Raw genomic sequence first — 13,643 nt, forward strand, 5'->3', positions numbered from 1 at the left:
GTTATGGTTTCAGGAGATCCTATTCGTCACCAGGCTCCAGACTACCTTATTATGCTGTAAGAGCTAGTCTTGCAAAAAATATGTGCTTCTGTAGGTATGTGTATGCCAGTCTTTGTGTGTGTGGTTTTGTGTTTTTCTGCTACGCCTCCCTAACTGTGATCCTGTCTGCTCACTGCTTGTTGTGTGAAGTGTTTGGAGTACTTTTGAGGAAAGGTCGGCGGTGTGGCTGCAACCCATTTAACGCCTTCAGTCATTTTGTTCCTCTTCTTTCTATTTTTGTGCCGCGTTTATTTGTCACTTGAAGCTGCTGTTCTAATCTATGGTCACCACAGAAGCGTGAGCCTGTGTCAAAGGTGTTGTTTGTATTGCCATCAACACCACTGTGTGTGTGCGTGTGTGTGTTGTAACACTCGTAGTGTATAGTGTGCTTTACAATGTTATGTGACCACATTGAAACTTTTATGTTCCTATTTGATAAAATACTGAAACATGTGGGGGGGAAATTACGAGCAGTCCGCTCCTTCCCAACCCACTTGATTGAATAGGATTGAGTTTTGCCTTTAAAAGTTTCCACGTTTCCCCATGATGATCGTGCATGTGCTATTTCTATAACAATCTCCTTGACTGCACATTGTTTTTGTGGGTTGAAATAGTGATACAATGTAATCCATTGTATGATGAGCTTCAAAACGAGATCCAGGATGGCACAGTTTATATGGCTGGGAATTCACTTATTACATTGCCCAAGGTGTGAAACTAAGTGGCCAGCTGTCATCGTTTTCGGTACAGTCCTCATTCGGAAGCGTTGTGCAGTGTGAGGCGGGCCTGTGCACTAACGCTACACAATGTAATGCGTCATGCCACACAAGCACAGGGATGGACAAATTGGTACAGAGCAACACGCACGCCGATTTTCTTTGTGAAAGCTTTCTGCATTAAAAAAATAGTTTAAGCGTCCGCATGGTGGTTTCAGAGTAGAGGGGCAGAAGGAGGTTAATCCAGGTGGGTGGGTTGTCTCATTAAGATGCTAGCTGGATACATTCAGCAGAACAGGTTATTGAGGTACGGTGGCCCTTGTGATGACCTTACCTGCGTGGACGGCATAGCAAATTGACGGCTGGCTGGGGAACACCGTTTCAATCTGTCGTGAGGTTTGATTTGGAGCTGGAGGCGATGTTTGCCTCTTTGATACAGCTGCATACAGTTTAGATTGTTGTGCACTGCATATTTAAAGGACAACCGACGTCTCCGGACATGTTTTGTCCTTAATTTGTAAAATGGCTTCAAATGACTTCTACTGAGCGTATTTTACAAAGATTCCACCACATATAGCTATATTTTACGTTTTAAGACTGGCGCTGAATATTCTGGAAGTCTTGTTTTTGAGTTGGTGACGAGTCCTCACCCTACGTCACTGAAGGAACGCCCCTGACTGAAAAAAGGACACATTGTAGCAGTCCTTGCATCACGTCAATGCATTTTGCTGTACTTGTGTGGTCTGAAAACTTCGTGTTGCACCAAAAAGAGGCAGAAGAGGGTGACAAATCTCCGTGTAAGGAAATAATCAGCCTGTGGAAACGGGGTGATTAATTCCTTACACGGAGCTTTGTCGCCATTTTCTGCCTCTTTTTTAGTGTTACATTCCCCTAACCCCTTTTGCCTCAAAATCGCACGGAATAAATTCTTTAATCAATTGCTAACATGTATGATTTCCTCTTCAGAACTATTTGAATCATATTCATAACTGGATGAGTAACAAGAAAGCATATTCTCTGAATCTGCAGCCATTATTTTGATTCTCCAGCAAGGCAAGACGTCTTGGGGTGACGCCACGAACAAGGGGGCGTGACCTTCTGAAACTGGCCACTTCCGGGTTCAATTTGAAGTAGTTTTTGGACACTTTAAGTCATTTTTATTGGTATTTTGCATTTGACAAAAAATATCATACTGCGTGTTTTGGGTATTTTAGATGCTATAAAACGTTTTTCTGATGTCAGTTAGGAAACAAAAAAGTGATGTAGGTTGTCCTTTAAAGCATGTAGCTGGTCACTTCATTATACAATGGAATGAGGCACAGGGAATGTCATAAAATGCAAAAGCTTCATAAACTGTTCATTATTTCTGGTCACATTTCAACATACAGTGGTACCTCAGCTCACGAACATAATTGGTTCCAAGAAAGTGTGTGTGAGGCGAAAAGTTTGTCTTACGAACATTTATTTCCCATAAGAAACTATTAAAATGAGAATACTCTATTACCAGGTCCCCATAAAACATAATTTTCGACTAAATAAGTCTTAAAACTACGCAAAATATACCTTATTTTTTGTATAATAAATGTGCTATTGTATTGTAATTAAGGAAATAAACTCTATATAATAAAGTTGTTTTATTTACCTTTGTGATGGTAGTTGATGTAGTTGCCTCCTGATGATATCCAAGTGAAGTTGCCAGGCTTTCTCAGCGATAATACCCTCACTCACACTGTCCCCTGCTAGCTGGTTTTTGTTAATCCAAATCAACAACAGTTTTTCAACCTCTTCTATTGCCTGAGAACGTTGGTTAGACAACACACGCAACCTTAATAGCTTCCTTGTTCTTGAGAAAGGTAGCAATGGTAGACTTGGCGTACTGGTACTGGGATGCTAAGTCACACAAACGCACACCTCGTTCGTGTTTTTCAATGATCTCCTTCTGCTCGATTGTTATTTTCTTTAATGTCTTCTTAGGCTTAACACTAGCCTGTAGTGGGGTCTATCGGTCCCATAATAGCAAAGGTACACTCGATATGGTCCAAACTGTCAATCAAACACAAACCACGTCCGCACTCAAAGACAGGGGATGACGAACTGGGACGCCGTGAGCGTGTGTCAGTTTCTCATGGCCTCCACCATGCCGCTGTTTGACCGTGTGGTTTGGTTCGTCCGCCGAAAACTTGTTCTTCAGTCACCGTGGTGCTTTTCGACCATGTGGTTTGGTTCGTCCGCCGAAAACTAGTTCGTCAGCAGAAAGTATATGCTCGCGAATTTAAAGTTTTTGAGGCGAAAATTTCGTCAGCGGAGGTATCACTGTACTTCATTGTCATGGAAGTGTAAAAACAAGTACATGTTTGTATTGGGGGGTATCATACCCTGGGTATCCAGAAAAAAACAAACATATGCATAATGCATTTTCCTCTGTATGGAAATTTATGGGCAAACACTGTATTATTAATTCATCCATCAATTTTCTATTCTGCTTGTCCTCATTATTGTTAAGCATGAGCAAAACTCTCGTCCAGTTGCCAATCAATTGCAGGCCAAATTCTGTCTTGACAAACAAGTCACATATTTACACCGAAGCACAACTTTGCAGTGTTTCTCCAACTTGTTACTCCAAGTATCACCCCACATTTCGTGACTGTTCAAAACAAATGAAAAAGATTAATCCACTGTTTCATAATGTTGTTTGAACATTGACATTTGAACATTCCATTTTAATCGGTGTGATGTGCCTTTGGAGAGAGAATTCTCTCATCCCGAGATCCAACTTATCTGGTCAAATGAAAGCTGTTTGTCAGCCAATCGGTTGTACAAACAAACTACAGTTGAATTAACAAAGACATCATAGATACTTGAGTCTTGACTTGCCTCCATCATTCATTTGTAATCATGGGACTATGTTGAGGGATTTGTTCTCGCAGATGTAAGGAAGGTCGTTTATTGATTGAAACTCTCGCAGGTGTTGGTGAGGTAAGTCCTTGTCTTGCTGATGTGCTTACAAATGGTGAGCTTGATCTCTTGTCTGGATGCAAATACCAATATCTTTTTTTTTTCACTTTTGCCTTCTGAGAGTTCATAATGTGTTTTCTTCAAGCTTTGCCTGCACATACTCGATATTGTTACAAATCATTGGTTTTATATTTGGCAAAATGAAAAAGTGCAATAGAGTAAATTTAATAATACAATTATTGATACAATTTGTCCCTCAAGATTCATTGCTATGAAGTCGACGTGATCTCCTATCAGCAATTGGAATGATAGTCCTCTGGCAGAACCTAATAGAATGACAATACAGTCTTATAAAATCATAGTATTTCATGGCATACCTCAAAACAGTAACACACCAATATAACAAGTGTTTGTCTTTCATTGCTGCCTGCTTCATAAAACCTAGCATCTTCCGGGCATACTTTTGATTCACTGTATGAAAGACATCCATCAAGGGGGTAAATAAGACAAATTGTTGTCTCGTCGACAGCATTGCAGGACGAGGCCGCAAGAAGGATAATGGCGAAAAGAAGGAAGACGTTCTAAACATATTTTCAATCGCCTCCGGTCATCTGTACGAGCGCTTTCTGCGGTATGAGTTCCTCATTTCTCAGAGCCTCTCATCGGTTACGCTTCCGGCATTAAAAGTCATCTTCTTTTCAGCCTTGATTTTGTTGACTTTTCCCTCTCTCTCCACCTTTTATTTCAGGATCATGATGCTCTCCCTTCTTCGGCACACCAAAACGCCAGTCAAGTTCTGGTTTCTCCAAAATTACCTCTCCCCTTCGTTTAAGGTAACATTTGGGGCTACAGTACATTTTACCTTGAAAACTAAAGTGTGGGGAAGTAAAACCCTGTTCCACCCACACCTCCTAGCTGATAATGGCTAAAACCTGCAACGTGGTATATATCATGAATATAAAATAAGTTCGTTAATAGAAATGTCTCAAGCTGATGGCAAAACACTTGATTTCATCTGTATTTAAATAGTGTGGAACAAATGCTTTCAGAACTCATTCGCTGCCATTGAGGAATTTATTTGGGACTTGAAAGGTGTAACGTGGATGCCATAGACCAGAGCGTCATTCCCAAATTTGTTCGGGTTTAGGTTTTTCTTGCAGGGGGGGTGCCAATAAAGCGCTGGTCAGACCTCTCACAATGTTATTCCCTTCCACGGGGGAAGCATTTGCCTTTTGTCCATGTTAGCTCTTTGTTTCAGCTTCACCTGTTGTTAAAGTGCTATATAAATCAATACAGTAAAGTCTCGTTATATCAATATTCTCAGGAGTCGGAAAAAATATCAATATAACCGGACTATCAATATATCCGATCCTGCGCCGAACTGCATTAAAAGTGGGCAATATGGCATGTAATTTTCTCCTTGAGTTCATGAATTGCGTATCTAGGATGCTTTTGTACTGTAGTGAAGTGAAAACTAAACTTATGCATTAAATACATCATTTATTATTTTAGTAGCACTCGACATTGTTCTATACACATGAGAGAAACCACAAATGCCAGCATGTACATACTGTATGAAAAATAGTGATCATTGCAAGCGATAACGATATATGAATACAACACAATTAAATACATGTATGGAAAACAAAAACTGCAATGTTTACATTACTTAAGTTGAAATAGTGATTACTGCAAGCGACAAAGATATCTGAATACAACACAAATACATGTATGGAAAACATAAACTGCAATGTTTACATTACTTAACATTGATAAAGTATTCTGTGGCACGTCGAACTCTTTCGCAATGGAGGATTGGCTTCTTGTAGGATTCTCCTCCACAGCCACTAATGGCTTGTTTCGTTCCGATGTCACTATTGTTACGTTTCCCCATGGTTGAAATTGGTGTTGAACAACTGTATACTGTATAAGAAGACTACAGTATGTTTCAGATGCTATTGCAGCTCTGCTACACAGTGCAAGACACGAAAGCTGGTCAAGTGACCAACGGTATTACTGATACAGATTTTGCTAATGGTGGCACTGTATTGAAATCCTGAAGCAAATATCAATTCAGCTTAAGCTGCTTTTGTATCAATATAAGCAGACCAAATTGGCTGGCAGGAGATGAAAAAGGCCGGATTATCGTAATAACCAGGTATCGTACTAACCGGAACTAATTATACATAAAATACTAGAAATTTGCCGGGAACTGAAAATAGTATCGTAATAAGCAGTACTATCTATCAATATAACCGATATCGATATAACGAGACTTTACTGTATGCATTGTTTTGTATTTTGCACAGCCTCCCCCATTTCAAGCTCAGATAGCTCCAGACCCATATAACTTTGGAATTAACTTTTTTTTCTGATGAAATAAGAGAGTCTAAGGTTTCTAACGCTGTATTGAATGTTTATGTAGTCCTAAAACACAATATTCTGTGGGTCCTGCAATTTGAGGGAAAATGACAAAAACCCTGGCACGAAAGTGGATATATTTTTTCACATTGTCTGGCAGTGAATGATTTAATGTACTTGGAGATTATTTAAAAAAATAGACACATTGAGAAAGTGAGGATTCAAAATCATGAAATCATGCATTGTCTGTGCTGAAACATGCGTACTTGTCAACAGTCAATGAAATACCTGCACCCCGATGTGGAAAAAATGGATGTTACTTTTTCTTGCATTTTATGCATCCACATCCCAACTCTCATACTGTTAATGTGTTTTTTCCTCCTTTTTTTTCCCTCTTCCCTCACTTCCGCTTTGCTCGCCGTGATATTCAAGCAGTCATGGTCAAAAATGAGGCAACAAATAACGACTTATGTGAAAGAAAATGAAAATGTATTTGTACTCTGAACAAAGTTTCCATTTTTTTCTGGTGTGGATGACTGACTCCACATTTGGGTGGAGGCACAGAGCTAGTTTGCTACTTATTTTCGTTGCCTCAGCCTCACTTTGACTAACACTTTGAATCTGTAAGATTCCTTTTGATGTCATCATTCCTTTGATGTCTCGTACCTTGGAAAGCAATACGCCAGCAATTTTATGTTATCATTTGTAAACAAACATGCATCCTCAAATTGCTTCACGTCACTTGTTTGAGTCAACAAGTCTTGATTGCACACCATCAAAAGAAGAAGCAGTGATTTCAAGACAAGCATTTTACAATTTTTTTCAACTGTGTGAGCTATTTGTTCTATGCAACGTTTTTCAAAGTCTTACTGACTTTTTTAAAATTGAGAATACAATTAGGGCTGCACTATTAAATCAATAATACAAGCGCATAATATGATAATAAATGTGCATGTGAGGTTTCGGTGTTGTTTTTGTCCGCTTTGGGTCACTATCACACATGTTCTACGGCTGTCTCTATGACTGGAAGTCAGAATTTTGAGCACCATTGACGTGACGTCATTGAGAACCCAATATTTATTTAACTAGTTGCAAATAAGAATGTATTTTGATCATTAACTCATTCACTGCCATTCCCAAATTTATTTGGGAATTGCAAAGTGTGACGTTGAGCGCAATTCACGTATATGTTCGAGTTTTCGTTTTTCTTGCAGGTGGTGCCAATAAAGCACTGGTCTCTGGCAATGTTTTTCCCTTCCACGACGGGGCAGCATTTGCCTTTTGTCCACCTGAGTGCTTTGTTACAGCTTTAGCTGTATACTACAGTAAATCAATATGTATTGCATTGTATTTTGTACAGCCGCCGTCATTTCAAGCTCAGATACCTCCAGACCCATATAACTTAGAAATTACCTCTTTTTCTCTGATGAAAGAAGAGAGTTTAAGGTTTCTAACGCTTTATTGAATGCTTATGTAGTCCTAAAACTCATTCTGTGGGTCCTACACTTTGAGTGAAAATGACAAAAATGGCATTGGAGTGGACACATTTCATTATTATTATTATTATTATTATTATTATTATTATTATTATTATTATTAATGGCATACCACCTCCAGCAATGTGAACGATTAAACTGGATCTCTTCTTTTCTATTCCAATTACTCTGTATAGGAGACCATCTCCCACATGGCGGAGGCTTACGGGTTCCGATACGAACTCGTGCAATACAAGTGGCCACGCTGGCTCCACCAACAGACTGAGAAGCAGCGCATCATCTGGGGCTACAAGATCCTCTTTCTGGACGTCCTCTTCCCCCTCGCTGTGGACAAAATCATCTTTGTGGATGCCGACCAAGTCAGCATGAAAACCGACTCTGTGAAGATGGTTACAGTGGTGTGTAATGAATCTCTAGAGTTCCTGCCTCTTTTCTTTTTCGTAGATAGTTCGGGCAGATCTGAAAGAGTTGCGAGATCTCGACTTGGAAGGGGCTCCTTATGGCTATACGCCTTTTTGTGACAGCCGGACAGAAATGGACGGTTATCGCTTTTGGAAAAGCGGCTACTGGGCGTCGCATTTGGGCCACAGGAAATACCACATCAGGTACACTTGATCCATCTATTTCGTTGCAGCACATGCACATATTCGCTGCATAGCCGATTTCTAGCCACGTTTGGAAGGCCTAATACAGATCTTAAAATTGTTATGCAGTTTTAAACCTGGCAATAATGAGTTTTCCTTAAATACGAATCTCAAAAAGTGAAGCTGTCTTGCCTTCAAAATAAAAATCTAAAATATTACCGTAAAATATATTTTTTAATGAATCAATTTAATTCATTCCCTGCCAGATGTGCAAAAATATGTCGACTCCAGTGCCAGGGTTTTTGTCATTGTCAGTTGAAGTCCAGGACCCACAGACTATTGAGTTTTAGGACTGCATAAACATTCATTAGAAACCTTAGACTTTCTTCTTTCATCAGAAAAAAGAGTTAATACCCTAAATTATATGGGTCTGGAGTTATCAGAGCTTGAAATGAGTGTGGCTATCCAAAATACAATGCAATACATACATATTGGTTTATATAGCACTTTCACAACAGCTGAAGCTGGAACAAAGCGCTAACATGGAAAAAAGCAAAGGGAAATGCTGCCTCCTTGTGGGAAAAAAAATCTCAGAGGCCACAGCCAGTGCTTTATCGGCTCCCAAACATCAAAAAACAAAACCCGAATTCCGGAATAGCGCTCTACGTCATATTTCCAATTCCCGAATAAATGTGTGAATGGCAGTTAATGAGTTAAGAATTATTTTCTGTCTTTTATGGAGTTCTGTTTATGTTGTCATAGAATTGGACATTTTTCGCACTTGCCTTATTTCCTCCTTCACACTGTGTCACTTCTGCAGTGCGCTCTACGTGGTTGATTTGAAGAAGTTCCGAAAGATTGCGGCTGGCGACAGATTGCGAGGACAGTACCAAGCACTGAGCCAGGATCCAAATAGTCTGTCAAATCTTGACCAGGTAAAGATCATTCATGTACTGTCCTCCTAGTGGGCACAATATTTGGAATCTACTACCAGAGGAATACTGATTTAAATTGAAGACTGTAGCATGATATATGACATTATATGCTGTTCACTGTAGTAAGCGTTGACCAGAGAAGGGTTAAGTGAATACCTCTGTGACAGTCTCACTCAATAACTGTGCATTATTGTCTTAGTCATGTTCAAATATGCTGCTTGTAGGACCTTCCCAACAACATGATCCACCAGGTGGCCATCAAGTCTCTCCCACAGGAGTGGCTATGGTGTGAGACATGGTGTAACGACGCCTCCAAAGAACCAGCCAAGACCATCGACCTGGTGAGAGACGCATCCGAGACAGGAGAAACAAACGAGAATGACGCATCAGAAATTACCTCTTTTTCTCTGATGAAAGAAGAGAGTTTAAGGTTTCTAACGATTTATTTAATGTTTATGTAGTCCTAAAACTCATTATTAGATCAGGGGTCTGGAACCTATGGTTCGCGAGCCACATATGGCTCTTTTGATGATTGCATGTGGCTCGGCGATAAAACTAAATACAGTCTTGCTTTTTCGCTTTTCATTTCCTGTTTGGGTTGCAGTTGGCGGAAAGTGCAATTTTGATTGGATGATACTGACCTAGCTTGACTGAAAGCGCAATTTTGATTGGATGCTTCTGACCTAAGATGGCTGTTGATGTTCAAAGAGTAATTTTGATTGAATGATACTGATCTAGGTGGCCGTTCATATTGAAACAGGTAACTACCCCTTTTAAATAAGCCGGATGAGTAAAAAAATGACAAGTATCATACATTTCAGGTTGAATGAAAGGAAGGATTCACCTTTGTGGAGAGAAAAGGTTCTGATTCTAATTTGCATTGAAACAATACCATCGATGTCGAAACAGTCGAATGTCAATGGCGCTTTGACAAGCCTCATGCTAACGTTATCATCGATATACTTCTGCGAGAGACAGCAGAAAACAAGTGTGGAAGCTAATGGAAGCGTGTGCAGGCTAGCTAGCAGTAACATCGTGTATGGACCCGGCAAATTGACTTTCATTCCGATCGTTTGGCTGGATTTTTCACAATCACGAGGAATGGAAAACCATTCATGCTAACGGTGAGTACTATCACAAAGTTATTTTAAATAATACATTCTGACATTTTGTTGAAAAGTGGGATTGCGTGCGTGCATGTTTGTGTGTGTGTGTGTGTGTGTGTGTGAATATGACTAGTCTTGTGAGGACCACGAACATTTTATACCCTACGTAGTGAGGACATTTTTGACAAGTGAGGACCTTTGGGTCGGTCCTCACCAATTTTTCATTCTAAAGGCTTCTAGAAGGTCTATATATGCATCTGTTCGTTTCAGAATGGTCCTCACAAAATCACCTAAAACAATTTTTTGTGTGTATTTTCATTTCACTTGGATACACACTTTTTACTCACTGTGTGTGTGTGTGTGTGTGTGTGTGTGTGTGGTTAATGAGAGGAAAAAGCTCATACCACAAAAATAAAACAATATTTTAACCAAATTCACCACAGGGGTGAGGACTTTGAATGTATCTATTCAGAAACTTCACTCCTGCTGTTATTTCAGTTTCAAGTCCACTTTTTATTTCTTCGTTTTTAAAGACGTTGAAGTGTGAAATGGGCTGACATTTAGTCTTCAAATGGAACACTAGTTCTTCTCTAAACTTGTGGTCCTCACCCCTTATCTGGAGTTATCCGGACCTCACAAAACCCTTGAAACAGGAATGTGTGTGTGTGTGTGTGCAGGGGGGGGGGGCTGGCTGTCACTGAAAAATATTTCTAAATATTTTACTTTCATGGCTCATTTAGTAAAAAAGGTTCCCGACCCCTGCTCTAAATCAAGCTTTAAAAATATGAAAAATGACCAAAATGGAGTAAGGCAACTCTACTTGTCAATGGCTCATATTATGGTGGGGATTCTATCAGATGCTGATTTCTTGACGGATTTAAGGGCAGTTAAGATGTCCAAATCCTTCAGGAAGAAAAATGTAGACTTACAAGTGGTTGTGTTGTGCGGTGTCGTGTTTGTGACGCAGTGCAATAATCCCAAAACCAAAGAGCCGAAATTGACAGCGGCGGCAAGGATCGTGCCCGAGTGGGTCGACTACGACAATGAAATCAAGCAGCTGCTCAAGGGAATTCATCGGTGGGACAATGCCTCAACATCTGAGGGGACACCGTTGCAACAAAATGGAGGTACGCATAGGGTTAGCACGGGGTTAATTTAGATTCAACCTAAATTAAGAGATATTTCCCATCTCTTTGTGGCAAAAAATAAGCTACATTTCAGTGAGACATTTTTTTTTTTTACTTCTTCTCCTGTATGATTTTGGCTGAGCCATTACACATGCTGCCACCCGCTGGATACATTTTAAATGGTTTACAATGCAAACAAGCCCGAGTCTGTACCACAGCATTCTGCATTCTGATGCAAAAAAAAGACATATTACTATTACTTCCATTTTCTTTCCTTCACAGGCCAAAAGCGCGATGAACTTTAGCAAACGGTTCAAATGAGGACGCATGAAGTCAGACGATTGCACACACACACGGGATGTTATGTTGGATATTTGCCACGTGTGCTCCGGCAGTCACTTTGCTCCATGCATGCATGACGTGTTCAAATAACCAAAAGGGGCATCGCTACTGACACACTTGGAAGAATGAAGGAGAGTAAATCCAAGGAGTTCAGGTTTGTGTTGGCATACATTGCACTGAAATCCTGCCTTAGTGTTTAAAGTGTTATTTAAAGTGTTAGAAAATGCTGGCGATAGCACAAGGTCCATTAGTTCATTATCAGTTAAACCGTCCCATTGTAACTTTGTTACATTGACCATCACATGAAAAATAAGAAAGTGATTAGTCATGTGTAAAACATGAAAATATGTTCACACTTAGACGCAACAGTCTGGAAAGATAAACTTTTTTCAAAAGAGTTGTACAGTCCATTGGTTTACAAGGTAATGTAATTGTTTAAATACATGTACTGTACATCAGGTGATTCTCTTCATTTTACGTTTAGTTTGACAGTAAACTTGAAATGGGAGTTTGAATGAGCTGCCTATAGCCTTTTTTATGAAGTGTTTACTGTCTGCCAAATATACAGTATCTCAAAGCAACGAAGTCAAAAAGTATCTTGAAAAGCTCTTAAATTGAGCCACTTGTATCTCAAGGCATAATTGGCAATTTATACAAATTATACGTTTAAAAGAAAATTCATAACGGCAACAAAATATACCTTTATTTTCATTTGATGCCACTGACCCTGGTGACTGAGGATTTTTTTAAAGTATTTTGATATTCAGACTTTTTTTAACTGAACTTTCTAGTTTATTTGTGGTCCATTTGTGAAATGTTTTTTTTTTGTTATTTAAAAATTTGTTCTTGGAAAATGTATGTTTCCCCTCTGCCCTCTTCCCAAGTATTTTTCAAGGTTTCAATATTAAGGTCTGCGGTCTCTGGAATGTAAGATGTGCTGCAGCTTAGTCAGAATATTAAAACCAAAATGTGTCCACATTTCGGCTGCCAAATACAGTATAGCAAAAATGCAATAATGGCCCATGCAATATGCATATCGCAAAGACATGCACTAAAGGTCTCATATGGAATGGTATGCTTTTATCTGACTTTGACCGGCCCAATGCAACTTTGATAGCAATTAAAAAAACCATTTCAACAATATGATAAATGATGCATTTCATTGTGTGATCAACCACAAGTTCAAACTTTGAAGTGCTAGTAATATACATAAATAAGCTCTTTATTTACAGATCAAAACACATTCCAGTCGTAAAAATAGCAGTTTGTTGGCATGTACAAAATTATTTTCCCAAACGGATACACACCGAAGATAAAACCCTTTACTCCCGGTAGTTAAAAAAAAATCCTCTGTTTGCATAGAAACGTGTCATATTCAAAATGGAGGAGTCCGCATTTTTCCAAACCATTTTAATTGAGCTGACAATCTCCCTTTTTTTAAATGAAATGACTTAAAGGACAACCGACAAGTTGTGTCCATAATTTGTAAAATCGCTTCAAATGACTTCTACTGAGCGTATTTTACAAAGATTCCACCGCATATAGCTATATTTTAAGTTTTAAGACTCGCGCTGAATATTCAGGAAGTCTTGTTTTTGAGTTGATGACGAGTTCGTACGTGACGTCACTGAAGGAACGCCCCTGACCGAGAAAGCGACACACAATGCATTTTGCGGTACTTTGTTTGGTCTGAAAACTTCGTGTTGATCCGTGTTGATGGCGAAATTAGAAGGAAAACACATAAATAACGCGATGGTGAATCGTGTGTTGCACCAAGACAATTATTTGATATTCACTGACACAAATTACCAGCAGACAAATTAGCCCATTTCCAACAGAGTTTGGGCGCCATCTTTTGCATTTTATGGGACACTACATTGCTGTCATTGACGGCTTGAATTGATGTGGGAGGACTCCTTTAATCGGTTGCAAACCTGTGTGCTTTCCTCTTCAGAACTATTTGAATCATATTCATAACTGGA

General features: G+C 39.4%; 2 protein-coding genes across 4 annotated transcripts in view; one reads left to right on the plus strand and one right to left on the minus strand.

The window, feature by feature from the left end:
* Nucleotides 1-12,711, plus strand: part of uggt2 (UDP-glucose glycoprotein glucosyltransferase 2) — a 43,878-nt gene extending 31,167 nt beyond the window's left edge. For 2 of the 3 annotated variants that reach the window (XM_089003329.1, XM_089003331.1), the window contains 9 exons: nt 14-94; nt 4,240-4,341; nt 4,459-4,543; nt 7,744-7,926; nt 8,012-8,172; nt 8,972-9,086; nt 9,311-9,427; nt 11,160-11,319; nt 11,602-12,711. In XM_089003329.1, coding sequence (XP_088859455.1) covers nt 14-94; nt 4,240-4,341; nt 4,459-4,543; nt 7,744-7,926; nt 8,012-8,172; nt 8,972-9,086; nt 9,311-9,427; nt 11,160-11,319; nt 11,602-11,624 — 1,027 coding nt within the window. In that variant the 3' untranslated portion in view covers nt 11,625-12,711. The remainder of the gene's footprint in view (nt 1-13; nt 95-4,239; nt 4,342-4,458; nt 4,544-7,743; nt 7,927-8,011; nt 8,173-8,971; nt 9,087-9,310; nt 9,428-11,159; nt 11,320-11,601) is intronic. The other variant, XM_089003330.1, reaches the window with a different exon arrangement.
* Nucleotides 12,712-12,856: 145 nt separating this feature from the next.
* Nucleotides 12,857-13,643, minus strand: part of dnajc3a (DnaJ heat shock protein family (Hsp40) member C3a) — a 13,147-nt gene continuing 12,360 nt past the window's right edge. The window contains exon 12 of the mRNA XM_089003332.1: nt 12,857-13,643. This exon is cut by the window's right edge and continues 451 nt beyond it. The gene's annotated coding sequence lies outside the window, so the exon portion shown is untranslated.

This window comes from Hippocampus bargibanti, linkage group LG08, assembly GCF_051943395.1.
Source record: "Hippocampus bargibanti isolate YZ-2025 linkage group LG08, ASM5194339v1, whole genome shotgun sequence".
Taxonomy (NCBI): Eukaryota; Metazoa; Chordata; class Actinopteri; order Syngnathiformes; family Syngnathidae; genus Hippocampus; species Hippocampus bargibanti.